The sequence below is a fragment of the Pochonia chlamydosporia genome (genome assembly GCF_001653235.2).
Source record: "Pochonia chlamydosporia 170 chromosome Unknown PCv3seq00013, whole genome shotgun sequence".
Taxonomy (NCBI): Eukaryota; Fungi; Ascomycota; class Sordariomycetes; order Hypocreales; family Clavicipitaceae; genus Pochonia; species Pochonia chlamydosporia.
The window spans coordinates 313042-340218 of NW_019154048.1; the positions used below are offsets into that span (position 1 = coordinate 313042).

The 27177-nt window shown below is 44.2% G+C and overlaps 9 protein-coding genes across 9 annotated transcripts; 5 read left to right on the forward strand and 4 right to left on the reverse strand.

Annotated features, from left to right (window-relative positions):
- Positions 1–1298: 1298 nt before the first annotated feature.
- VFPPC_10996 (cell wall galactomannoprotein Mp2/allergen F17-like protein) lies at positions 1299–2237 on the forward strand (the record flags this gene model as incomplete). Its single annotated transcript, XM_018289277.1, has 1 exon — positions 1299–2237. The coding sequence occupies one exon, from the start codon at positions 1299–1301 to the stop codon at positions 2235–2237; it is 939 nt and encodes a 312-aa protein (XP_018136905.1).
- Positions 2238–3014: 777 nt separating this feature from the next.
- Positions 3015–4682, forward strand: VFPPC_14860 (TPR domain-containing protein; the record flags this gene model as incomplete). Its single annotated transcript, XM_018292628.1, has 1 exon — positions 3015–4682. One exon carries the CDS (start codon positions 3015–3017, stop codon positions 4680–4682), a length of 1668 nt encoding a protein of 555 aa, XP_018136904.1.
- Positions 4683–4881: 199 nt separating this feature from the next.
- VFPPC_10995 (glycoside hydrolase family 20) lies at positions 4882–6766 on the reverse strand (the record flags this gene model as incomplete). The annotated part of the gene is made up of 2 exons (XM_018289276.1): positions 4882–5298; positions 5360–6766. 2 exons carry the CDS (start codon positions 6764–6766, stop codon positions 4882–4884), a joined length of 1824 nt encoding a protein of 607 aa, XP_018136903.1.
- Positions 6767–8201: 1435 nt separating this feature from the next.
- VFPPC_14859 (BTB/POZ domain-containing protein) lies at positions 8202–9034 on the forward strand (the record flags this gene model as incomplete). The annotated part of the gene is made up of 3 exons (XM_022428937.1): positions 8202–8757; positions 8806–8900; positions 8990–9034. 3 exons carry the CDS (start codon positions 8202–8204, stop codon positions 9032–9034), a joined length of 696 nt encoding a protein of 231 aa, XP_022283979.1.
- An 821-nt stretch (positions 9035–9855) lies between these two features.
- Positions 9856–11687, reverse strand: VFPPC_10994 (n-alkane-inducible cytochrome P450; the record flags this gene model as incomplete). Its single annotated transcript, XM_018289275.1, has 5 exons — positions 9856–10298; positions 10348–10481; positions 10536–11154; positions 11229–11484; positions 11544–11687. The coding sequence occupies 5 exons, from the start codon at positions 11685–11687 to the stop codon at positions 9856–9858; spliced, it is 1596 nt and encodes a 531-aa protein (XP_018136901.1).
- A 1032-nt stretch (positions 11688–12719) lies between these two features.
- VFPPC_14858 (hypothetical protein) lies at positions 12720–13109 on the forward strand (the record flags this gene model as incomplete). Its single annotated transcript, XM_018292626.1, has 1 exon — positions 12720–13109. One exon carries the CDS (start codon positions 12720–12722, stop codon positions 13107–13109), a length of 390 nt encoding a protein of 129 aa, XP_018136900.1.
- A 669-nt stretch (positions 13110–13778) lies between these two features.
- Positions 13779–15395, reverse strand: VFPPC_10993 (major facilitator superfamily domain-containing protein; the record flags this gene model as incomplete). The annotated part of the gene is made up of 5 exons (XM_022428734.1): positions 13779–14170; positions 14257–14341; positions 14431–14951; positions 14998–15060; positions 15263–15395. The coding sequence occupies 5 exons, from the start codon at positions 15393–15395 to the stop codon at positions 13779–13781; spliced, it is 1194 nt and encodes a 397-aa protein (XP_022283978.1).
- A 243-nt stretch (positions 15396–15638) lies between these two features.
- On the reverse strand, positions 15639–16496 carry VFPPC_10992 (glutathione S-transferase; the record flags this gene model as incomplete). Its single annotated transcript, XM_022428733.1, has 2 exons — positions 15639–16382; positions 16428–16496. The coding sequence occupies 2 exons, from the start codon at positions 16494–16496 to the stop codon at positions 15639–15641; spliced, it is 813 nt and encodes a 270-aa protein (XP_022283977.1).
- A 6424-nt stretch (positions 16497–22920) lies between these two features.
- VFPPC_10991 (FluG domain-containing protein) lies at positions 22921–25565 on the forward strand (the record flags this gene model as incomplete). The annotated part of the gene is made up of 5 exons (XM_018289272.1): positions 22921–23153; positions 23219–23429; positions 23489–23988; positions 24040–24389; positions 24481–25565. 5 exons carry the CDS (start codon positions 22921–22923, stop codon positions 25563–25565), a joined length of 2379 nt encoding a protein of 792 aa, XP_018136897.1.
- Between the last annotated feature and the right edge of the window lie 1612 nt (positions 25566–27177).

The window sequence follows — 27177 nt, forward strand, 5'->3', positions numbered from 1 at the left end:
GCAATCTTCGTTCCTGTGAGCCGGTTGTGTTCGCTGCTTTTGTTTCTGCTCTGCTCCTGAAACTTAGGTGTGGAACACTCACCGGTGTTGTTCATTCTGCACAAGTACTACTTCTCTAATGTGACACTATGGATATTTGGTAAGGTTGTAGCACCTGTCTGAGTCTGTAAGGTAAGCCGATAGCTGGAGTCTTGTTCTCTTCAATTCTTTAATTGTTAGGAATGGACACGAAAGCCATCAGGAATACTGTGATTGGGATATATTTGACGCCCTAGTACTGAATCTTGAGCCTCACAGTCGAGTCCCTTCTTTTGATGGCTTCAGTCAACTTGGCGCAACTGGTCTTGTCGACCTAGTAGATCGATCCAGCGTACAGTGATGAACCAATGTTGTGGAGGTGCTTGCTTTACTCAAGCATTTTCTTCTTTGAACCATATTGTTGTTCCTTCATCAGTCTTCGCTTTGACGTGATGATGATTACGGAATGGCTGAGGCTGGTACACGATAGCACCAGAGTGGTCCATTTCGCAAACGTCACCAACGGCAGAGGCTGGAACTAGAGCGGCTGTGGCACGACGGGAACGTTACCATGTGGCAACCCAAAAGCCTCATGGAGAGATTCTATCAGATCCAATGTTCCTCTTCATGTTGAGAAAATTTGCCTCTTGGCTCAAATCGGAGGCAGTTCGTTTGGTCACAGAGCCTCTCCAACTGGCAACAGGAATATGGCTGGTTTGTACTGCTGACTTTACCATTCAACTCACTGGTTTTGAAGATTTAATAATCCATGAATGAGCCTGAACTCATTGTCCAACGTTGTTGTCTGCCAGCACACTGTCAAAATCTGGACCCTTTCTAGACAGCATAACGCATAAGCATGACCCCTGAGAGTTGGCTTGTTCAAAACAACTTTGTGGGTCGTCCTTGAACAACTCGACAATACCCTTCAAGAAGGCCAAGCAAGAGCCGCAGATTACTCAATTTCCTATTTATCCACTCAGCCGGATAATAGTGGGTGGTCCGGAGAACGAAACCATTTTTGGAGCAAAGTGGATGGCACGAGCTGCATATCCAGCTGCCCATTTCTCTGCATGCTGCTCAGCTCGTGGGGTCTTTATGGAGAAATGGAACAAGAACACCGGCGGATTGGTTCATGATGGGTTTCCCTGTCGATTCTAACCTCTTTCTGCGTCTTGGCTCCGCTACTCTATCAGACTTAACTACCACAATGGCCCCCACACATGTCGAGGCTTGAATTCCAGATTCTTTTGAATCCTGTGGCTCTTCATTTTGCAGCAATGAAGGCCTCAACTGTTGCAGCGATTCTCGTCGCCGCCAGCAGAGTCCGTGCCCAAATCAGCGTTCTTACGGGGGCGTTGTCAAAGGTGTCTGATGGCGTTCAGGCTCTTGACAATGCTACAACGAGCTTCGATATTGACGCCATAAAGTCCAGGGGCGACGCGCTCATCTCGACCATATCCTCGCAACGGACTGCGGTTAATGCCTCAAAGGCTATTACAATTGCCGATGCTTTGGGGTTGAATGGCCCTGTTCAGCGGCAAAATGACGACTTCGAAACTCTTGTCACCGACTTGAAAGCCAAGCGGCCTCAGATTGAAAAGGCTAATGCCTGTAAGGATGTTCACTCGAGAATTACCAAAATTAATGATGGCTCTTTGGCCCTCATTGAAGGCATCATCGCCAAAGTTCCCCAGGAAGCACAAAGCATTGTTCGACAGGTTGCTACCGGCACAACCAGAACCCTAAACGACGCTGGCTCAGCATTTTCGGAATCCAACTGCAAGAACTCTGGGCCCACGACAACGACTTCCGTCTCGACGACCACCCCTACTTCAACGCCAACTGAGACGGGCGGCAGCGAGTCGAAGAAAACGCCAATCGGAGGAATAGTAGGTGGTGTTGTCGGCGGCGTGGCTGCAATCGGAGCGATTGGTCTCGCGGCCTTCATCTTCCTTCGACGAAAGAGACAGCAGAAATTAAAGGAGGAGCGCGAGAATGCGGTTGAACTTGACACCGAGAACAACTCTAATAAGCCGAAACCGCCGGAGAAGGACTACAAGGAGCTGTCTGCTGAAGAGACGGAGAAGAAGGAGTTGTCTGCTGATGAAACTGCCCGAAAGGAGCTTTGCGCGGATGGCACGGAAAAGAAGGAAATGTGCGCCGAGGAGACTGCAATTCATGAGGCGCCTGACAATGCGAGATATGAGTTGGAGTGAAGTGGTTGTTTACGTTGGGAAAAATCTGGAAACGCGGAGCACCAAGACTTCATACTTGCAAACGCCGCATCACACTACGGATTCAGAGCAGCTCAAATCGTGTTGCTTGGAAGATATCGCTCTGCTATGCCTCGACTCATCACGAGTTCCCTACTCAGCTATTTGGGATTCCTGCTATGAGATTCCACCAGGAACGGAATCAGAACCCTTTGGCCTGTGTAGATTCTTTCTATTGGCCGCGGCGTGCCTCTGGCCCTCGTAATGAGCCATTATTTGAGAAGAGGCATGACAAGGTACTGCGGCCAAGCCTTTAAGATGACGGTACGCTCTGGGGAAGTTGTACCTTCAGTACAATATAACTGTGCCTGGAACACTGGTTCAGAGCAATAAGGCGCTGACAGTAATTTGACTTGCCTGTCGCCAAGATGACTGTGAATCCGTTTGCAAGCACTTCGGAGTCAACCATTATACTGCCGAGGAATGAAAGGAAGCTGATGATCCGCTACGTTGAGACATCGGCAAAAGCTCAGGCAAGGATGTAGTTAATAAAGCTACAGCGACTTTTGTATATACTTGTACGATATTAAACAGAGTTGACAACAAAATATGAAGCTAGATGAAAATCTAGTATGACACATATTTGAACATGAAGAAACGCGCCTTTGGTTCGACAATCTCCACCTCGAAAACGCCGTTATTTAACCCCGCCAAACCCCGCGAAACTCGATCGTGTAAACCTTTAATGAAACAAGCCGCAATGTACAGCTGATGACTGCCATGTCTTACACCAAATACCCTTTCAATCTTGGGCAACATGGACGGCGTGTGTCAACCGCCTCACCCGAGGCACAAGGCTGGTTCAACCTAGGTCTAAACTGGTGTCTCGGCTTCAACCACGAAGAGGCCATCGTGTGCTTTGAGAATGCACTCAACGCAGACCCAAACTGTGTCATGGCCCATTGGGGTGTTGCCTATGCATCCGGCCCGTTTTATAACCTCATTTGGCGCGAAATGGGAGAACACGAGGCAGCTAAAGCAATCACACGAGCCAGAAATCACATCAGCACGGCACACTCTCTGGCCACCCATGCCACAGCTGTTGAGAACGCGCTTGTCAAGGCCATCGAAGCTCGATTTAAATCATCGGGTCCAGTGCCTGTTGTCGAATACGATCAATGGGATGACGATTATGCAGCGGCGATGCGGTGCGTCTGCGAAACGTTTCCAGAAGATGACGACGTGATGGCGTTGTTTGTGGAAGCGCTCATTACTCGCACTCCACGTCGACTTTGGGATATGAAGACGGGATTGCCTGCGGCGGGAGCTGATACACTAGAAGCTATGGCTATCTGCAAAAAGAGTATAGCCCACAACAACGCTGTAGGTAAACCACAGCATCCTGGCATTCTTCACCTGTATATCCATGTGATGGAAATGTCTCATAGTCCAGAAGATGCCATGGCTTCCGCAGATACTCTGACGACGCTCTGTCCTGATGCAGGACATCTGAATCACATGCCGGGACATGTCTTCATGCTATGCGGACAGTATGAGAAAGCAAAGAAGGCTAGCGAAGCGGCTATTCTTGCTGATGACATGTACGCTGCCCATGGAGGCTCCAACAACTTCTATGTGACGGCTCGGTGTCACGATATCCATCTGATGATGTCAACGTGTATGTTTCTCGGCCAATATGAGCCCGCCATGAAAGCAGCAAGGAAGATGCGATCTGTCATAACGAGGGATATTCTCACTACACCGAATCGACCAAAGCTTACTATGCTAACTGAAGGATATTACGCAATGGCGGTTCACGTGTTGGTACGATTTGGCCGGTGGCAGGACATCATTGACGCTCCGCTACCTGATGAACCAGAGCTGTATCTGATTACCACCGCAATGCAACATTATGCTCGTGGGGTCGCTTACGCTTCGTTGAAGAAAATCGAGGAGGCTGAGCGAGAGCGCACACGGTTCCAGGAGGGTGTCAAACGTGTCCCTCCTGAGCGGCGGTTTCTTAATAACCCAGCAGTTGACATGCTTGCGGTCGGGGAGAGCATGTTGAATGGAGAGTTGGAATACCATAAAGGCAACTATAGCAAAGCATACGAGCATTTGCGGGAAGCGGTTCGAAGAGACGACAACCTCAGATACACCGAGCCGTGGGCGTGGATGCACCCTCCTCGCCATGCACTCGGTGCGCTGCTATTAGCTCAAGGCCACGTTGACGAAGCAGAAAAGACGTATCGAGGTGATCTCGGGCTTACACAAGAACTTCAGCGCTGTTCGCAGCATCCTGATAACATTTGGTCGCTGCGTGGTTTGGTGGAATGCTTGGAACGACGTGGTGAGACGGATGAGCTTCCGGCGCTGAGGGAGAAGCTTGCGAATGTTGTTAAACTTGCTGATGTTGAAGTCCCATCTTCTTGTATGTGTCGAACCTAGAAGACTTGGTGCCAGACACATCTTAATGACGACAGTAAAACTTTTGCTTTTAAAGTGAAAGGGATGTCGTTAGTTAGGTGTGTTGATAGAGATAACGAGGGATATAAATGATAACATTGTATAGTCATATATATGCTTTTGGCTACACACATTGACAACGTCTACCGCTCTACGTTAATGCCATGTTTTGATGCACCGTCTAACCATCACAATCCCCAAGCGGCGACTGCTCACAGAACAGCTGTGAAATAGGCGCGCCTCGCACACCTCTCACCAACATACGTTCCCTCATCTCTTCCAATCTAGGTCGAGCAGTATACACAGACCGCAAATTACCCTTACTATCCTTGCGGCCAGACCACCATCCCTCACCAGCAGCCGCAGCACGAGGCCAGACAATCGTGTCGAGGCTCCACGGGTCGATGGTCTCCGTCCAGACGGCAACTTCGCCGCCAATAACGTTCTTGGCCACCGCGGCGGTCATGTTCTCGATAGGATCGTGAGTATAGATGAGTCGCCAGTTCTTTGTGGGCGAGCACCAGTCGTTGAAGGGGTATGCGCTTGATAAACTGGCGTCTTTGGCGTCGATCCATTCACCACGGCCGCAATCCAGATACTAGAAGTTGTTAGGGTGTACTTGATTGAGTGGACTTGTAGATTGGAGAATTGTAACTTACATAAAAGTCAGTGCTAGAGTCAATAACCTTATGTCCAGCAGTGGCCAGCTTGTTCACGGAGGCGCTGCCAAACCAAGACTGGATGACGGTGTCTTTGCCGACTGTTGCGCCCCAGTCACCGACCATTTCTTCCCAGACCATGGGAATGAGTCCATGCTCTCGGACCTTCTTGTGGGCATGGTCGAGGAATCGCTGGAGCATGGGCTTCAGGACCTTCATGTCGTCGGTCTTGAGGTTGGGATCCAGCAGTGAATTGGCGGCCTTGTACTCGTCGCCACCGGTGTGGAAGTACGAGGTATATGGACTTAATCGGGGGAGCAGGTCATCGAATAGAGTTGAGAGGAATTTCTCAACATCCGTGTTGTTTAGCTTGAACGCTCCGCAGGGAGGCTGCGCGCAGTACGTCCAGTATGGCTTCTCGTTGTACGCGACGGTGAGGCCGGGGTATGCTTTCTCAATGCCAACGTGACCAGGCATGTCGATTTCCAAAATGACCTGGACACCCCGAGCGGCAGCATACTGTTGTATATCCTTGATATCCCTTGGTGAGTAGGTCAGGCCTGGAGCGTAGCGGCCCTTTTCCGCGAGCTTAGGAAGAGCTGGGATCTCCAATGGCCAGGACTGTGTCTCCGTGATGTGCAGGTGCATAATGTTCATCTTATTCATGGCCAGAGCATCAATCGTCCTCTTGATATCGTCGACGGCAAACCAGTGGCGTCCCACGTCAAGAAGCATACCACGGTGAGGGAACCTAGGCGAATCCTGAATAGAAACAGGAGCCAATTTGGTGTAAAAGGCATGGCCAGAGCTGTGCTTGAAGAACAACTGCGTAAAAGACTCCAGCGCATGGAGAACACCGGTGGAAGTAGCAGCCTTGATTGTTGCTTCACCATTCGAGCTCAGCTGAAGAGAATATGACTCGTCCACAGAGCCAGCAACCGGCTTGAACACAGTAGCGTTATCCTTGCCGGTTTGTGTAATTGTCAATGATTTAACCGTGCCTTTACCTGAGCCAACTGCAGGCTCAAAGTTTGATCCGGCCGGGTTCAGCATCCATGGCACGAGGCCATTTTCGAAAATAGCCTTCAGACTACGTGCGACGCCGTCGCGAACGACTTGTTTGCTGTTCAGTGGCGAGTTTTTCTTGTCATCGGCACCACGACGAGCTAGTGCGTCGTAAGTGGTCTGCCCGATGTTCAATAAATTTTCAGTTAGACCTTGCGCATAGTTAGGTGAGGGGAAGCCTGGGATCCAGCGTACATGTTCGCCATTGTATGTGACCTTGATGGATCTGTCGATGAAGAGAATATCCTTTCCGGTAGAGATTTGCTGCGGGACGGGCCAGATGGCGTTGACGGGAACAACTGCTGCAAGAGCGGTCAACACAACGAGGGCCTTGTTCAACATATTGTCGACTTTGTCCTGATAACAGGATAACCAGAAAGACCGGAAACCGAGTAGATAGGATCAGCGGAGGTTGAAAGGCCAAGAGGGGACCAGCGACTCTTTAAGTCCCATACACGCGCACCGCTTTTTACTATTCATGACAATCGCATGATAGTCAATTACCCTTTGTGATCAAGCTCACAGCACTGATTAGTTATGCTAGCTATCACGATGCAACTCAATTGCTCACCATCTATCAAGGGTTTAATGCTCCCCCACTCCGGGTGGCGTCGTCCGTAGTTAACCGGCACGTAAATCCATGCTAGGGACTGGGGAAATTGGAGAAGACCTCACACCGCTAAACCACATCAAGATGGAGCTGCGGAGAAATGCAGGTGTAAGTGTCGACAGGAATCAAGATGAAGAAAAGGGGTAACGTTACGCTGCTTTGCGCATGAGCAGCTTGGAGTTACACATTGCGGGTCATGACATCAGTTAGATACATGTCCGTTCTGCGCCCAACTCTCTAGAGAAGGTTTTCAGGGACCAGTTAGCAGAGTTGTTCTGTCGGTGGTACCTGTTGGAGAATGTCGTATTGCGTGCTGGAACCTGGCTGATGAGCTGTGAATTGTGAGGGAAAGCTTGGATCAGACAACTACTCAATTCAAATGAAGTCGCTTGAGTGAAATGCTTAATTCCAAAGAGGGACAACCCCGCACGTTGATTATGGTCTGAGGTTCTTAAAGAATTCGGATTATAAGGCACTTGCGAGAAGTGAAAGCATGCACCATATCTTCATTGAGAAGCACCATATAGCCTAATTTGGGGCTGCAAATGTATCCGTCCCACTCTGGACAGACCTAATCCAACTGCTAGGAAAATCGCAAGGCTTGTTAAAACGTTGGGGACGAACAAGGTTTCTCCATGGCCATAGTTGAAAGTTACAAATTGGAAATGTCTTTGCATGCCTAGCAGCTAACATGAGCAGTTGCTGCGCAATCATCGCCAAATGTTCGCCCAGCGTTGTACCCGCCAGGTCGGCAAATGGTAACTGTATAATCTATTTGCAGAAGTACGCTTTCACTGTTCAAGTGTCTTTGTGCTGACTGCTTCGTCTTCGTGGGTGGGTGGCCATGGGCGGGCTTGATTTACAACAGATTAGCAGGTGTGAGCTATGTTTATGACTTGTTCAACCCCTTTTCTTTCCCAGTTGAAACTGAATTCATTCACTTTAGTTACAATTCAGTGGCTATGTGTAGGTTGAATGTGCGCCCCGACCACAACTCGGATTTGAATATACTTTAGTTTCTCTTCTATATAATGTCTTCCTTGGTACTGCACTTTCGCCCACTTCAAGCATTTTCTTCCATCACCGTAAAACTTTCTTCTCCCATCGTCTAGTACTCTTGAACGTCACACAGGACTTCTCCCAGGTCTTTACACCACGTCGCACATCATGGAGCTGCCTTCCAAAGACAAATCCCAACTTGAGACCGTCGTGCTACATCCAAATGGCGGCTCTGCGCTCATTGTAGGGAACAAAAGATTTGTTGTTTCACGAGACATCTTAAAAGTTACATCCGACTACTTCAAGACTCTCTTTGATCCTTCCAAGTTCAAGGAGGGCAGAGACCGAAACATTGATATCCTTCTACACGAAGACGACCCTGAAGCAATGGAAATCATGTTGTCCATTCTGCATTACCGCCACCAAGAGAGCTACAACCAGCTTAGCCCCGAGATGCTGCTTAAAGTGGCTCAACATTGCGACAAATACCTGTGCACGGAGCGAATGCAACCCAGGGCTTTCCGATGGATGCAACACATTTCCGAAGACGAATCAATTCAGTATTATGAAAATCTATCCAAGGTTGCACATCTTTTTAAGTCGGTGGACTGTCTGATCGCAATCTCTACTGTTGCGATTCGTAGCTTGCCTCCACATTTCGGGGCTGCCAACACTGAGGATGAAATCGATGGACTGCTGTTCCCTTTCCATGAAGGATCATCATGTTAGTTTCCCACCTATGGACTGTTTAGTTACTTACTAACATATTTAGACCGCATAGAGATCGATATGGAAATCAAAAACAGGCGTGCTGAAATCGGCCAGCTTTTAGAGTCGACAACCACAATCCTACGAAATACATCGAGCGTGAATTCAATACTTGATAAAGACCCACTGTGTCTTCGTTGCATAATAACAACGTCTCGCGGATCAATGGAATGCCAATGGTGTGGTAGCAGCAACTTGTCGCCCCGGATGTGTACAAATATAACTCGGGTTAGTGAGTATCGCAAATTGATTGAAAGCGTTTCCTTGGTGCCAACCGAGGATTACTTTTATGAATGCTCCCTTTCAAGACTGGCCAAAGACTGCGGTGAATTAGATGGCAGATTGAAGCACATTTGCTCGGCAAATCAGAGCTGCCCTCTGCGACAGCAACTCCAAGAGATTGGGAAGCGTGCTCAGTCGATAGTTTACAGCAAGGCGACCTTGTTTGAACACTATCTATACACATGAAAAAGGGAAATACCTATCTTCTAGGTCTATGTTTTAGAGCGATGAGATTCCTTGAATAGATATGTGGAAGATAAGTGGTGGTTGGTTCGGTTTGACGTCGAAACTTGAAGTTTTGATGCGGATATGGAGAAACGTATGAGAGAGATAGAAGAGCGTTAAAGTTAGGAATATAATCTGAAACTGCCCCCCCTGATGTCTCCCTCGAATGTATGGCAAGTCGCGGGTCGGAGTTCAACTGCCATAACTGTGAAATAGGTCTGAACCTGAAGGCAGGACTTTTAGGTGCTCAGAGACTGGGACTGCATTTTCAGCACTTCTTTTCTAATCCAAACTCTCCATGACAAGCTTTCATGCCTCTTTGGAAACCTATTAGAGTGTTACATCAACTCAAAAACGTGGTGATGGAGAGGCAACAGCATGGGAAGCCATGCTACACGAGGCGAAAATGACGTAGGAAACTCCAGGTCAACACCTCAGAGACCGAATCGTTCTATGCGTGAACTGATTGTGCTACCGACTGGCGTACCTCTCTGCTCTCAATTCTGGTTGGGTTGAACTAAAGTATTGTCCCATTGCAAATCATAAACTACTTCTCAACCTCAACCTTGCAGCCATTCCTACTTGACAACACTAGTGTCAGGGTTTGCTTCTCTGTTCCCACAGGCTCATTCGGTTCATCCAAAGGCAACTTGATAGTAGAATACGCTTGCAAAAGCCTCACTACGGTGTAACACACTTCCATAAGCGCAAAGTCCTGCCCAAGACACTGTCTCGGGCCGCCGTTGAACGGAAAATACGCCCAACCTACACTCGCCAGCTCGCCTGTCTCCCAACGTTCGTGGCGGAATTGATTGGCATCATCGCCATAAATGTTCTTCCTCCGTGAGTTAACGTACTGGGAGAATACTACAAGTTCTCCTTTTCGAACCATTATTGGCCGATCTCCATTTGGTCCGCCACCTGTTGGCAAAATAGTGGTTCGAATTGCCTCACGATTATTCAGAGGAACAGGGGGATAAAGTCTAAGACCTTTAAAAACGTCAGTACAGGGACAGTCTCGCTATCCAGAGAATCTTACTTTCTTTAACAACACATGACAGATATGACATTTGTTGGATTTGATCTCGCGTTGGAGAGCTGGAGTCTCCCAACACGGACGCAATCTCATTCCTGAGACGGACGAGACTTGACTCATGACGGACAAGTAGCCGACTTCCAATAGAGTAATTAGCGAATGTTTAATAATGACCAAGGCAGTGTACTAACAACGTCCATGATAAACAGCAGGCAGTCGTGTCGCGTCCAGCAAGCAGTACATTGAGCAGCTGGTCTCGAAGATCCTCCTTTGACAACGATTCAGCAGCTAACTGATCGATAAACCATGTGCTAGTACTTGCTTCTTCTGGTTTGCTTCCCTTGGCACATTTAATTTGGTCAATATACTGCTCAATATATCGATGGACGTTCTTGCAAGCCCGGCGAAACTTGGGCGGGCTGTATAAGAAATGAAATGGTGCAATGCGGAAGCGCTTAGCTAGACCTTCCTGTGCAATGTCAAAACTCTCGGCAAACTGCTTATCCTCAGCTGCTTGATCGACGCCCGCTCGGAGGCTATATATAGATTTTCCAAAGAGTAGGCTGGTTGCCACGTCCATTGTGAGTTTAAAGAATAGTGGCTGCAAATCAACCACGCCTTTGTTAGGAATGGAGGCTATGAGATTATCCACGTGCTCAGAGAGCGACGTATGAAGGTTCTGGTATTGTGTACGAACAAATTGCTTTCGAAGCAAATCTCTGGAATGCTTCCAAGCTGCACCCTCTTGAGTGAAGATGCCGTTGCCGAGGAGAGGTGCAAAGACTGCTGGGCGACAACCAAAACCGAAATCTACGGCTATCAGTTAGGGCTATATACTGCAGTAGCTGAAGTCGACCTTCAGACTACAAAATTGATTCACGAACCTTTGAAGTTTGTTGACAGCAGTGCTTCAACATTGCTTGGGTGCAAAATATGGTACGCACGCGGTCCAAAGAGCAGATACTGGTACAGATTGTTGCCGGGCTCGTAATCTTCAGCAACGGAGCAAAGAAACGACAAAAGCCTCCCTTCAGCATTTGAGTCCCATAACTCTTTGATTCTGTCGATTCCTAGCGGCCAGCGTTTTGGCAGCTCAGGCGGAAGCTCGCAACCCAAACGGCGTGACAAAGCCGCGTCCTTCTGCTGTTCATGTCAGCTATTCCAAGCTTCGTTGAAAAAAGTGGCGACTTCTTACTGACAATTCGATTATGGGTTCGTGTGAGAATGATGCTGCACAACCATAGTCCAATTGCGGAAAAAACGAGGATGGCAACCTTGCTGCTTATCGGAGGGATGCCGTCAAACTGTACCCAGTGTCCGGCAACGCAGTTACTTCCATACATGTTGACGAACTCGACGTATATTCGGTGAATAAGATGCAGGAAATAACGTAACGCGTCAAAAAATGCGTCGGAAAAGGCTTTGACAACCACACGTGGACCCATCAAAAGATGTTGTCGCCGTTCCTGGCTGTTGTCTGTGCTTCGGCACAATCTTGCAACTCGCTACGTTTCTCGCTTCCGCATCTCCACACTGAATACGAAAGTGTCTGGTTGGTTGGTTATGCCGCTTTCATCCAGCGGTTGGTTTGTGGCCACGCGGTTCCATCGTCAGAGGTGCTGTCAGATAAGCTATTATCGTGACTGAGAGTTTAGACTTGGCTAGGGGATTTGGCTCAACCGTACTGCAGGTAAGGATGTGATGAGGCATGATCAATGTATATCGCATTACTACTTGGCTCAATGACTTGCGATGTGTTCCCAATTCTTGCGCAACTAACACGACGACATCCGACGAAGGGATTGCGAGGGTAAGAAATTCCTTCGACAGCTACGAGCTCGCTCATTCAACGACACGTTTTGCGACGTGTCGACACGGTTTTTCTGGTATCAAAAATTAGTGACAGAAAACTTGCTCAATGCCAATTTGCTGCACGGAGTAGGGCAGCTTCCAGACAGACTCAGTTGTGTACGCTGTCAGGTGTGTGATTTTGCTAGAAATGAGAAAGGCCACAGCAAGAGCACTTACAAGATCGTGTTTATGAACTACAGTTCATTACGTCCTGTTTGACTTTGAGTGTTGGTCAGCGGCACTTTGCCTCATAAGAGAGAGCCACCTTGATTCTGTTGGTTCTGTGTCTCACTAAATTCTCACCAAGTTGGAAAGCAGAACAGACCCTGGATGAAAAGAGATTATTTGTCATCATCTGACATGGTATTTTGAAACCGCTTTTGCTGAAGAACTCCGACCTTTTATCTCTTCAGAATTCATCTCGTTCCCAGGCTGTTTTGTCCTCAACCACATCGATTACTCCGCAACCCAACACACATCTTCCATCAAAACAAGAACCAGAAACTGGATCGACACCGTTCGTCATGTTTCAGCAATTCCAGTTCCGTCATATCCCCGCGCTGATTGCCGGTTCCACTATGGCATTCGGTGGTTTATGGCCCATGTTTAATGCTCGCGCCGCGATGCTCGAGTTCGGTCTGCCGCCTCGTGTTGCCAACACGCCTGCTGCAGCGCCAGTGATGATTGTTGGCAATGTGCGCACCACAATCATTGGCACGTTGATACTTCTGTTTTACTTTCGCCAACAACTGGATGTCGTCGACACGTTTTTGGCTGTTACTGGCGCGTATGCTGGCTTGGTGGATAGTTATGTTGTCTGGAAAGAGGGCAGTCCTTCTAAGGCAACGTTTCGCTTGATAAGTTCATGGTTGATCGCGGCTTGGGGTATTTTTGGAATGACGGCTGGCCGTTGACTTGCGGGAGATGTCAAATTGAGTTTGAGTGGCAATGACTTGTAATTGCCTTCATTTTGTCAAATGAGGTGGCTGCTGTTTCCATTGTATTTATAAACAACAATGGAAGCTTAGAAAGTAATCAGAACTTTTCTAAATCATATCCCCGCGTCATTCTGAGTGTCTAGCCCACGTAAAAACGAGGATAAGTAAAGAAAGACCAAATAGCACAGAGTCTCCAACCTCAGGAAGTTCGCGCCAACGTGGTTCCCATCCATCTCCAATCTTTAGCAGCCAAATATAGAGCGGCCGTTTTGTCAAGATTGAGAGGCTTTCAAAAATCCCAATCAGGCAATACAGACACGCAATGTTTCTGCCTCTGGTGAATTGCGCGACAAGACTTCGTACCAGGTACGGATAGGTATTCGCAATTGGGATTAGGACAATGGCGACTAAGTCTTTGGGTGAGACTATTCCACTGGTATCTGCACCAAAGGCACTAACAAGTGTTCCTATGAGTGCGATGAATAGGATAATAAGTGTAGGCCACAAGTCGCTGAAACCAGGTGAGAAGAAGCGCAGTATCACAATAAGCCCAGGCAATAACAGCGCCGTCCATACCAAAAGTACCGAAAGAAGACCATAATTTGCGAATGCGACCGACAATTCAGGGACTCCCTGGGAGTATAGTTAGCATTGATTCGGGGGCTCAATAGAAGATGGATGCTGAGAGTGACGAACCTCGAATACCGTTGCGAGTAAGACTGTCAGTAGAAATGCACCAAGCCGCCAGTGATCCCAAAAGGTTTGACGCAGAACACTGCCAAGCACTCGTGCCACATTTTTGGCTATATCAAGGTTGGAAGGCTCGTCACCTGCACTGCTTGCCGGTTCATAAGACGGTTCCTGGGTGCTATCTGGAACAAATACTGTGAGACAGAGACAGATTCCCAGCACGACAAGCCCAATGCAGGTGGATATACGCTGGTCAATCTGTTGCAAATTGTAAGCAAGCAGCTGTCCCAGAATACCACCAAACACGGTAGCTGCCCCGAGGTATAGAAACACAAGAGACCTAGCAACTCGTTAGTCTAGCACACATGGTCTTTCCGAGAGTCGAGGACAAAGCTCACATCCGAGCTGCTTCAAGAATGTTTGCTGCAATTGCAAATACTACCGCAAAGAATGTGACATGCCCGCCGCCAATTAGTTTCAGCGCTGAAGAAAGCAGCACAAGGCGGAGAGGAAATATGCTTGGGAAGAAATCTGCGGTCACGAGATTAGCGACAGGACAGTCTTTTAGCGTTGCGTCCTACTTGTGAATGTACGTACAAACGATTGCGCGAAAGGCTTGAGAAAGCAGTATGCCGCAAACACTAATCGTCAGTATATTCTTACGACTGTATGTATCGGCAAGAACGCCAAAGGGTAGAGCCACCAAGATGCCGGGAAGTAGAGTCAGAGTATTATCCCAAAAATGGATGAAGCCAAGTTCGAACACCACCTCTGGGGCTAGGTTTCCACCGCTGTCCCTGCATCCATTGTTATATCCACTGCTTCCGTTGGAGGACAGAAACTGGTGACAGATGGTTTCGCGTTCAAGTCTAGACGTGGCATCGGTAATAAGACAGCGACTGACACCGATGGTCAACAAGATGAGGCCAAGAAACGTGAATGTCAAAGCCTGATTTGGTTGCTGCGCCCGTTCGCGTTCTGGCAACTCGTTATCCTGGCTGCGAAGTTCGCCATCATCTGATGGCAATAGTAGTGGTTGTTGCTCAGCTGGATGTTCCATTAGACGCCCAACTTGTTTGCTGCAGCTTGTTGACTTCTGTATCAAGTATGCATCGGTGTAAGAGAGTGCTGGCTACAGAAAGACGCCTTTGTTTCGTGTGTTCGGGTTATAAGCGCCACACCTCGTCCTGTCCTACTGCTGACGCAACCCCTGCAGCTTTTCCTGCAGCTTTTCTGACTAGGCAGACCAAGGCATTGCAATACCCCTCATGTTGATGCTGAGGTGAGTTACTGGTTGTAGGCTACACAGTTCCAGAATGATCTGCACATTGGCTATTGGTAATGAGAGGCAGCTACAGAAAACCTTGGATAAGGAAAGCTTGACAGCGCAAATAGATAGCCGTTGTTTTTGATACCAGTAGATATTTAGAGTATATGGCTGTGTCCGATCATCAAACGTATGAGTTTACCGGGCTTGGAATGCCTAGTGCCTAGGAGGCACAATATGAGTACCTCAGGTGAGATCGTTTCGTCCAACTGCGTACTGTCGGGGAAACCTGATAAGTGTGTCATTTCGAAGAAGACAAAAATTTAAACAAAACCCACTGTCACTCCAGTTATTTGCGGTTGCCGGTGACTGTCAGAAAAAAGAAAGATGCACTCGAGGCTCACACCCTTCACACCACAACGTTTCACTGATGTGACAAACGCAAGTTTGATGACATTATGACTATTTAGCCTTCAATTCCTTTAATTTGTTCCAAACTACTTAGAAAGCAGGCAAAAGATTCGAGTAAACGACTGCATATACCCTCACTAGAAAGCATTCTTCAAAGCTGGTCGGCTACCAACTCTTTCACTCCAAGCCTTGACATTAGGAAACTTGTCCACATCCACCTTCATCATAGTCAACCACGCCATAAATGACCAGATGTGTGTGTCAGCCAGGCTATAAATATCACCAAGGAGATAGTCTTTGCCTTGCAGCGCACCGTCAAGTATAGCCAACCCATCGTCTATTCCCTTCTTCGCAGCTTCCCCATTGATCTTTTTCGCCTCTGTCTGGGCTTCAGTCTCGCCATCCGACTTCTCCGCCCGTAGAAAAGCACCAAGATTGCGCCCGTGAGACGCAAGGTTAACAGCCGACCACACAATCCACTTCATTGCCTCTCCACGCTGGACGCCGGCGGCGGGATAAAGCGATCTGTCGACACCAAATGTCTCTCCGAGATACATGGTAATTGCCCCAGACTCCCAGATAGGAACGCCGTCGTGTACAATGGCTGGAACCACGCCATTGGGATTCACCTTTGACAGGTATTCGGGGGTGTGGGTGTCGCCATTCTTGAATGAAAGCTCAATTCGCTCTGCCAAGGGTTCTTTGAGACCGTGTTCCAGCTCGGCCAAGACAGCAATCGTCACGCCGGCGGTTGAGAAAGGAACGAAGTAGAATTTGAGACCCATGGTGGACTGTAGATGTTGCAACTGTGTATACGGCTTAAGAATCGTTGCGTTGGATTTGAGGAAGAGATCGGACACGAGAACGCGAGGGGAGCGGTACTGTTTTTAAAAGAAGACGACTTGAATTATCTCACGAGGAGGCGCTTCAACATCCAATGCCCTTACCTCATTTCTGAAGTTCTGGGCCAAGCCAAGGAGTTCAGCTGGTGCCATGATTTGAACGGCTGAAACATTCACACATATTCACGCTGGTGTGAAAACTGGGGCCGAGAACAGAGTCGGTTGCGTATATTCCGTATTCATGAGCGATAATCCACTCATTGGTCAAAGTGTATTTGCTTCTTGTCCCGAAAAGACGCCACATTGGGCAGCCCGACAAGCCGAGATCATATTGAACTTGTCAACGGAACACAACCTGTACTGTCTCTCTGCATTAGCGGAGCGTTCCCTTTTGCTGGAATGACCTAGCGGTTATTTTCTTCGATAGAATTCGCCAATGGCTGGGAAGTGCAACGGTTCCTTCACAATGCACGTCCCTTGATGGACTCCAACTGCAACTCTCTCTCATCTCTTTGATGTCTAAAGTTTGTTGAAAGATACAGCAGGAGTGGCCACATTTTAATATGGCTACATGCCTGTCACACGGTGTAACAAGGGCAGTATTCTAGGCTTAGAATTAATAGACTCTATTTAGATATAATCTCTTTTAGTATTAAAGGTTTTTAGTTCTATTTAATCTAGCTACTTCTAAGAATTCTTATTTATATCTAACCTTCTAGTTCTACCTTAGGCTCTATTTTTAACCTTGTAATGCTACTGTAAAACTATCTCCCTTTGTGGTTATCCTGTGTAACCAACATCAAAGGACTCAAAGGCTCTCAGACCGTCCCGTCCCAACAGACTCCAAGGAAAATGCGGATTCAGCTCAGGCCAGACGGTCAAGACCGGGTAAGCCATGCATAAATGCCTGGGTAAGCCGCCTCCATAAAGGTCACGCAACAGTCGCGCAACGCTAACTATCCTGCAAAGCAACATTCACAATTCAGGTTTTTAATAATAGTACTAATTGCTATACTATTATGGTTGCTCCCAATGATAATTAGGAGGAAGAGAAAGTGGGAAGGGGGGGAAAGGCAGCAACATAATATAAAATTAGTACCCCCTTTCTTGCTTGCTTTATAAGTTTCCTAGCGTTCTCTTCTATCCGCTATTAGTTACCACGCAATAATACCTTATCTCTAAAAGCTATAGACTCTTCACAATAAAGACTAAATAACCCAGCAGCAATTACAGACTAGGCTAAATCCTATAGCTAGATAGCTAACTAACACGTTAAGAATAATAAATAGAGAAACCTAAATAAATATAATAATACTATTAAGAAGAAGTAAGACTAGATACTAAATAAATATGCTATATAAGCATATAACTAGGCAGTAAAGATATATTTCCGCGTAATACTAACCTGCAAGCAGCTAGTGCTAGGATAAGTCTAAATATAATACTAACTTTAAGCAGTATAAAGAATCCCTACTTTAAAAGGGAGCGCTATTTCTGCCTATCTATAAGCTTAAGAATTTCTAGAGATTTTATAAAGATTAGTCTATTAGAAGACTTTATAATTATCTAATAGCTTAAATACTAAAAGCTTAAGTAAAGAAGTTTAAAGGGGGTTATATATATATAATAGAAAACCTTCTTAGCAATAAAGATACTAAGGAAATTAACTATATAAGTTTATCTAAGTAATTATATTCTTTTAACCCTTACTAACCTTAATATATAGTAGATAAAGAATATTCTCTCTTATAAGAAGAATAATAGTATTAAAGATATTATAATGCTAAAGTATAACTATAAACTAGTAGACCTAGATTAATATCTAGACGCTTTATATACTAGAGAAGATCTTAGAATTACTTATAAGAGGACTAGGTTTTAGTTTTATCTTATCCTTCTAATATTTATAAATAGTAAAGCCTAAAAAGGCAGATTGCTAACTAATAGAATTAAGTATAAGGTAAATGCTAGCACTCTAAGAGCCCTAACCCTATATATCTTCTTACTGTCTTTATAGGATATTTACCTTATGCTTAATAGAGATAATAAGGGTAATTAATAATTCTTCTTTAGCCTTAACTAATAAACTATTAAAAATAATAAAGATCCTAAGAATAATAAGTAATTATAATATTCTTGCTTTCTCCTAAACTTTAACCTAAAGCTAATAAAATTAGATTTAGTATTACTAGCTATAAGTATAAACTTCTCTATTATAATGCTATTTTTCTATTGCTACTTCTTGCTATTATAAATAGCGCTCTTAATTAGGAGTATTTTATCTAGATCCTAAAAGGGAATAAAGATAGACCTATAGAATAGAATAATATAGCTCTAGATATACCTATATATAGATTAGTTAATAGATAGGGTATAATCTATAAGACTAAGCTTATAAGTAAGTTTATCTTTTTAGCAATATTTAGGAAGCTTCCTATAGCAGAATATAACTATTTGCGTATATCTATATATATAATTAGGCGTAAAATTAGCAAGCAGCTTAATAGTAGGTTCTTTTATAGTCTTAAAGTTTATATATAAAAGTTATTAACTTATAACTAGAATAATATATAGAGGTAGAGAGATCTTAATACCTTATATAGGCTAATAAAACTATATTTAGCTAAATTTATATTATATTTATATTATCCTGTGATAGATTTACTGTATTTATGCGCAAAAAGCTAGATTATATAGCAGTTAAATACTTTTAAGGTGTTAGTTAGTTTTAGCAGCCTAGTCTTCTAACTAAGTTACCTGCTACTCTAAGACATAAGATAAGCATACACCCTAATATTATTAAGCTATAAAAGACACTTAAAGAATTAAATACTAGTCTATTAATAGAAAGAATTACTAAAAATAAGCTAAATGCTAGAAGAAAGCAGCTTAAAAGAGCAGCTTTAGAGAAGCACTACGCTAAATGCTTTAAGCAAAAGCAATAATAGAGACTGCTTTACGGCAACCTTTATAATGCATGCAATAATAAGAACCTACTTAACAACCTAATACCTAAGAAGGGTTATATTGCACAGGCTATAATAGGCACGTTACCTAGGGATAATATTAAGCAGCCTAGCCTTATGCAAGACGCCCTAGTACTGCTTACCAGCTATAGGAGCGTTTACTATTATCCCTAGAGCATTGCTTGTATTGTATTTATTGTATTTTTTGGGGGTTGCTTGTATTTTGTATTATATTTATTTTGTATTATATTGTATTTATATTTTTTACCTACTCTATGTATTATATTATATTTTATATTATATTAAATATAATATAACGTAGGTGCATAGCGAGTCAGACAACATAGCGAGTTAGACACCTAATACCACCTTATCACAAATATTCTATAGAATAATAACTATAGCATAAGAAATTAATTAATCTTTACTGCTATATTCTTTATTAGATATTTCTATATTAATCTAATAAGTTTGCGCGTTATAACTAGTCTTCCTATATATACTATATTGCTAACCCTTTATCTTATTATAGGGCTTATAACCTCTAGTCTGGTAATCTTCCTGCTTTATCTGCTCTTCTATATTATTCTAGTCTTAAAGAGCTTATCCCTTAGTAATAGTTATGCTATTGCCTTAATGTAATTATATTTTTTTAGCTCTATAATGCTTGCTTAGTAGTATATTTGCTTCCTAAAGTTAGTTAATCTTAGCCTTTAAGAGTATAACCTAATATATTATTTTATATATTTCCTTTATAATCTAATCTATAGCAGTTAAAATTAATATTAGTAAGCTTTCCTAATAGTAACTAATTTATCTTTTAATATAGTTAGTCTATAAAGTTGCCTTAGTTAGATTATTTAGGGTCTTTAGAACCCATAGATTTAGTAGCTTAGGTGCCTCTTTAACTAGTATTAGAGTCTATAGCCTTATATCTAGACGCAATAGAATACTATTTAGATTAAATAGAATAAGACCTATACCTCTAAAAGCTTCTTAGATATTTTCTTTAGTTATTATAGCTTTAAAGGCAGTATAAAACGTGGGAAAGAAGTTAGCCTGTATAATGTGTGTAACGTGTGCCCTTATAAGTCCTTTAATTTCTTTGCTATATGCCTTCTTTAGTAGCCTAAAATAGCTAATATCTAATAGCTAAAGAATATAGGATAAATAAGATAGCATATAAAGCATAATAATCTTATGCTCTTTATAGAATACCTTAAATTTAGTTAAGTAGTAACTTTTATGTCTATCTAGAATAAGAAGTTAATATGCGCTATAACTTTTAGGTTTAATATGCTTTTTAAAGTGCTAGATCTAATCTATAGCTTTCTTATTTATAGTCTAGCTATTATAAGTTATAGAGATAACCTAATCCTTTAGTAGCATGCTATCTTTATACTAGTTTCTAAGGTAAAACTGCCCTATAGCTATAATAAATAGCAGGATAGCTTTACCTTAGAAATTAATAGACTAGAGTACTAAAACCTATTTTCTATTACCTAGTTAAGCTAAACTTAGCTTACTGTGTCTTTCTAAGCTTATAACTACTATTATAATTAAGATTATACCTATTATAAAGCTAGTCTTATTAAAGTTATAAAAATCCTTATCTTATATGCTATATTTTATAATAGTATTATATATAAGCTTAAACTAAGGCTTAATTATCTTTAGATCTTTATATAAGGCCCTCTAATAGTTATATCTACGCGTAAAATATATAGATAGCTATAATTAGCGCTTAATAAAGTTTAAAGCCTATTATAATCCTATAGGAGGTATATTGCAATCTATAAGTAGTTAATTTGCTATATCTTATATACCACTAAGTTAGGAAGGAAAAGACTGTAAATCTAGGTTAAGTATGTACTTAATAATTATTAACTCTTCTAGATCTATAAGTTTTTAAGAATTAGGCGTAGTATTGCGTTATATAGTTTTCCTATTATATTAGTTGTAAAGTAAACTATAGCTAATGCTATACACTTTTATAGCAGCTTGCATGCTTAACTTTAAGTCTCTTTGCATTGCTTTAATAGCTAAGATTAAACAATTCTCTTTACTTAAGGATTCTATGATTTATAGTTAAGAAATATGCAATTAAAAAGGGATAGTTCTATTTTTATAGTTAGGTGTCTAACTCGCTATATTGTCTAACTCGCTATGCACCTACGTTAATACAAAAATATAATACAAAAATACATTATATTTTAATTAGAAAAAAGAAATACTAAAAAAATCCCTAGAAATTCTATTTAGCTATAATAGTAGCTAAAAATAGCTAATAAATTAGTAATAGGGCTAGAAATAGCTATATAAGCTATAATTAGCTTCTAAAAACCTACTTTAAATTAGGCTATATTTTTGCATTATATAGAAATTAAACTTAGAACCTTAAGAAATTACTATTAATAGTAACTGCCTATAAATACAAAAATATAATGTATTTAAATACAATATAATGTATTTTTTGCCTAGCCTATATATTATATTTTATATTATATTATATTTAAATATAATACATCTAAGATCCTATGTATTGTATTTTGTATTGTATTTAAATACAATATAATATAAATACAATACAAAAATACATTTTGTATTGTATTTTTTGGCAATGCTCTGATTATCCCTAAGAGGCGCCCAAGAATAAATACTACCCTTATTACAGCTTAGCAGTAAAGAGGTTAGCCTAAAGCTAATATTAATTGCATAATAGATAATAACTACCTAGTTTATAGTCTTCCGCCTTAAAAGAGATTGTATATATTTATTGCTACTAGAGAAAGTTAATAGCTAAAACCTTAGGTATATGCTAGAGCGATTTAAAGTTTTACTTCTTCTATATAGCGTTTTACATAAGGGATAATTAGCAAAATAATTGCTAGAACTATCTAGCACGTCTTAAGCACTACTGCTTAATTACATACTAATATACTCTATTGCGTCTAGCATTTTGCCTACTCTATAAATAGGCAGAGAAGCTCCTTCCGAGTAAGCAGCTATAATATTAGGAGCAGGATGCTAATACTATTTGCTATATTAATAAAGCGTATAGCTAGTCTTAGCAATATGCTAAGTATTACTTTTTATGTGATAGAAAACAGTTAGGCCTTTACTATCTCTATAATACATATAGCTATAGTATCTAGAATGCTAAGTTAATCCAAATAGAGGCCTTAGAGTTAGTAGTTAAGCTAACTATATAATTATTAGTTATTAACTGCAGTGTATTAAATTACTAAATAAATGCAAGAAGCGCTGCTGATGCCTCCGAATCTGGCGGTTCGTGCCGCCGCTTTTGGTGGAGGGAGACACTGAGGGGCATCAAACCCACCCATGTACACTGTACCTTCTAGGCACCGACTTGTCTCCCAACCCCCTGTCTGCTTCCTGTGACTAACGCACAATGAGGCAGTGACGCACGCTCGGTAACCGCCATGGTCATTCTATCAAGGGGGCCAAATACAGCCAACCGCCCAGGCCACTAACAGCTGGCTTCGTCTAAAAAGGCAGCACCACCAACGTTCGTCTGGTGGTCTTCCTGGTCATCTGCACAAATTTTGCGACTGCGTTAGAGATAGTTTCCTGCGTACCCTCCTCCAAAGATGCCTGGCGCGACGGGGCGCCGTGCCAATGCAGATGGCCCGCCGAATCACACCAAATTTCTCGAGCGTTTTGCTGCCAAAGAGGCGCAGAGAAGAGTTCCAAAACCAACACCTCTCTCGGCAGAAGAGCACGCTGCGAATCGGAAACGGTTAAGCAAGGTTTGCTTCGTCAAACCGAAGTACTCGCACGAAACCATGATCAATGTCGCTGGCATTTTGAGGAAGTGGCAAAGGTGTGATGTGCCGGACTGAACTACATACTCTATTAGTATTCCTTTGCTCACAGAGAATAATGCAGATATTGCGATGAGAAGAAAGTTGGTGATTGGGAGGAGACGATCAAGTCTTTATCTCGGGAACTAACGATGGACTTCTTCCTCTTCGTATGCGGTAACTACAAGGTCAAGTCGTGGGGGACCTCGGAGGAGTACATACGCCAGTTCCAGCAGCTTTACACGACCGTCAACGGCCAATATATGAACCGCAATGATAGCAAAGAAGTTTACAAGGTACCACAATCTCTGCGCCGGGAAAACAACTTGCCCAAAGCTGACTAACATAATCTTAGTACCATCATAACGTCTTGGTTCCTAAATTTGGCCTGCGTGCGCCCAATATCGATGGAAAGCCCGTTCTCAATGTCAACAGCCTGGCCGCCCTCCTCACTTTCAATATTGCTTACGACGCCTGCACATTTGACCTGGAACGGCATCGACTCCAACTGGCTGGCTGCTACCAGATTATGTGTTACACCGGAGCCCGGCCCGCTGAGCTAGTGGACGGAGAAAGAAAAAAACCCAAAGATGGTTCCATCGAAAAGCTTTTTGGCCAGAAGGTCGTCCAGTCAGCCGACGACGGCACAGATGACACGATAGACACCCTAGACGACGAGTCGCAGAAGATAAACGAATTACTCTGCATGGAAACAACAAAACGTGGGCGTCCGAAGGCTCTTTGTTATGAAGACATCCTAATGATGCTTGTCCGTCATCCCCCCACGGGACGGCCTGTCTTGGCTATGGCAATTAAGTTTATTCACCACAAAGGAGCTGATAACAAGCCTAAGCCGTATGGGAACCATCCCTTCCCCTGGCATGCGGTATACTAACTGAATCCCAGAACCATTTTCTTCTTTACTCCGAGCAGGAAGTTAATCTGTTGTCCCATTTCACTCATTCTGGCCCTAGCACTGCATGATCATGCATTCGATGCACCGAGCCTGACTAGTGCATCCCGGGTGTTCGAGTCACAAGTCTGGGGCCCGATAGAGTGCACGCCACTTCGATGGAAAGAGGATATGCTCAAGGTGCCAGTATTTCGCCGCATTCGAGGCGGTGAACTCTCTGCCAACGAGCCAATGCCCTATTCGAAGCTCAATTACGACATGGGTCGGCAAAGTCTCGATTCGGGGCACGAGAAGGCTTTTACTCCAAAATTTGCTCGCAGGGGCGCTGCCAATGCTGCCAACGGTAGGTAATGTTTGTCTTTTGTGCTTCTGTTCCGTCCACTTCCCCTTCTTTCTCATCGTTATGGTATTACTGATCTGATTTATCTTGGCAGGTGACGCGCCGGATTCAGTTCGGGACCAGATGATGCGACATGACCCCAGGTTTTCTACGTTCTTTAGTGCATATCTGAACGAAATTGCAAACTTCGACCTCCAGAACGCTTTCCTTGAAGAGCCAAAACAGGACCAGTTGTTTCGGATGTTTGCACACGTTAGTCTCACCCGGGACCCTCGAGCCACACGAGATATGGTGCCAGAGGAAGTATGGGCACAGGTGCCACCCGACCCGGAAATCATGCGGTTGGAAAATGAGCGTGCACTTCTTAAACAGGGCCGGTATCGAATTGCTGGATGCGAGGACGAAGAAAAGATACGAAAGCTCACAGAGAAGATTAGGACTAAGAAGGCAGAGCGTGACAAGAGGATCGTCAAGTACTACCGGGAATATTACTTCTACAACCGCCCGACCTGGGACATTGAGGCGCAAGCTCGCGGAGAGTCACAGGTACAGTATGAAGAACCCACTATCGACCTCGCCATCTATGAGCGTGCCAGACTTGCAGAGATTTTATGCTACCAGTCTAAAGATTTGACAGAAGAACAGATCTTATGTCGTAGAATAGAGGTAGTCGACCTCATGGTCGCACTCTGCGACAAGAGGGATACCGGTAAGGTTGGCCAATCTAGGTCAAAGCCCTCCGTTCAGTCCGTTGTACAGCAATTTGTCAAGGAAGAATCGCCTGCCTGGTGCGAGGTCGATGATTTCCCTCTCCTCATGGACACAAGTCAATGTCCAGATTGCATTGGCGATGAGCGGTTGACAGCAGCAGAGCGTACCTTTCAGTGGTGTCGCCCTACCATACGAAATGATCACTTCGACGACCAGCACTTGGAAGACAGAGAAGATATCGCACGGCGAGGAGAGGCGCTCATTTGTAAACATCCCAAGTGTAGGAACGAGACTTTTAAGCACCTAGATCACTTCAGAATCCATGTTAAGTCTGTCCACAGCGTCCTTTTAAGAACCTCGGAGCAGGTAAATCGTAGAAGAACGAGACAGGAACAACGTCGCCAGATGGCCCGGGAGGCGAAAACACAGCGCCAACATGGAGTCCACAGGACGAAAATGGCGAGTTGAAGGGTCACTGACAGCCGTAATTATCACGGCCAGCATGAGAAGTCACCGTACACTTGGTGAATAACAAGATATTTGTATAGTAGCATCTACATATCATTTGTGTATATTCGGATACATAGATAGCTAGTCGCATATTCACGTTTCCTCTTAGTACCTGACTGTAGCTCTAAGCCGCAGTGCCAAGATCTGATATAGAGCCCTTGGTTACCTTTCGGGGCTTGTAACTGGGGCTTTGCTTTCGAGAGAAAGCTGGCAACAGTGATGGTATAGTGTCAAAGACAGGGACAACTAATCCGACCCTGTGAAGTATGAGGGAGTAATTGCCTGATGCATCGACACGACACAGGAGCCAAATCCGCCAGTTCGACAGACACTCGCAGCTGCGGAGTCAAGTACGGCGAAAACTATGACAGACCATACCGGTGAGTTTGCTTTGAAAGAGTGGGTGCATTCTCTAACCTAACTGGCGTAAATTGAGACGGTCTGGAAGATGAATAATATTCCGGCATGCAATGAGTTTACAAGCGGGAATCTGTTTGAGTGGTGGTCAAGTACGTAGGTATTAGGCTAGTGCCTCAATCTCCACATGAGTTTGAGGTTGGAAGAATACCCGACCAGTTTGCAAAGAGAGCAGATGTAGCCAACTCTGGTCGGCATACTCGACAGCTATATGAAACCCGACCCTGGATAGATCGCAACATCTTAGCCCAGATGAGAATAGACATGACGAGACTCAACGATCCGGTTATTGAATGAAAACAGTACCATCCAAACAGTTTAAACGCTTTTAACCACGTGCAGAGTGCACGGCGTCAGGCTGTGGAAGTAGCAAACTCCCTAGGGGTTTTCACGTCAGAATATAGAGAAACTTAATTTCTGCTTCAATGGGATGAAATTTTAGTCTTGTAAACAAAGCTAGAGCCGGCAAGTTACGTACAAATATTAGGTGGTACGTATCTTGCAGACTGGATACATGGGCAGTGGGGGCGGGAATCTCTGCTCCCTGAGGAATCCCCGAGCCTCCCTGAGCTCTGGTCGCGCTTACCTGAGTCAACCTGACCATCCCCTGAGCCAACCTGAGCAACCCCTGAGGCTGATGTAAGCACCGCCCAGCGATACCGCATTACTCACTAAGGACTACTGGCCAGTTGGATCACGTAGCACATACCTCTATCCATTAGAAAATATGGTGAACCAAGATTTTCCGTATTTTGCACGTCTAAGTCCTGAAATAAGGGCTTAAGATATGGCAATACATCTTTTATAGACCTATTGAAGTAATTCATTACAGCCAAGAACCCGTTATCACGGTTGAGGCACCAGCGTCGACGATTCGGAAGGTCTGCCGAGAAGCTAGGGAGGAAGTTCACCGATTATCACGATCCACGAAATGTGTCGGAATAGCGGGAACACGTCCCTCCATAATTTTTTTTTGCCCGGAGCTGCATGTTTTCTTCTTTTATTACCTTGAGGATTTACGAAGTTTGGTATCATTACACCCAGAAGCCAAGTTTGTTAAACATGTTGCATTTTCTATGGATTTACGTAGCCTGCACGATGTGGTACGCCTTTGCGAAGACCGATTCTCATTAACGAGCGTTCAACGCGAGCG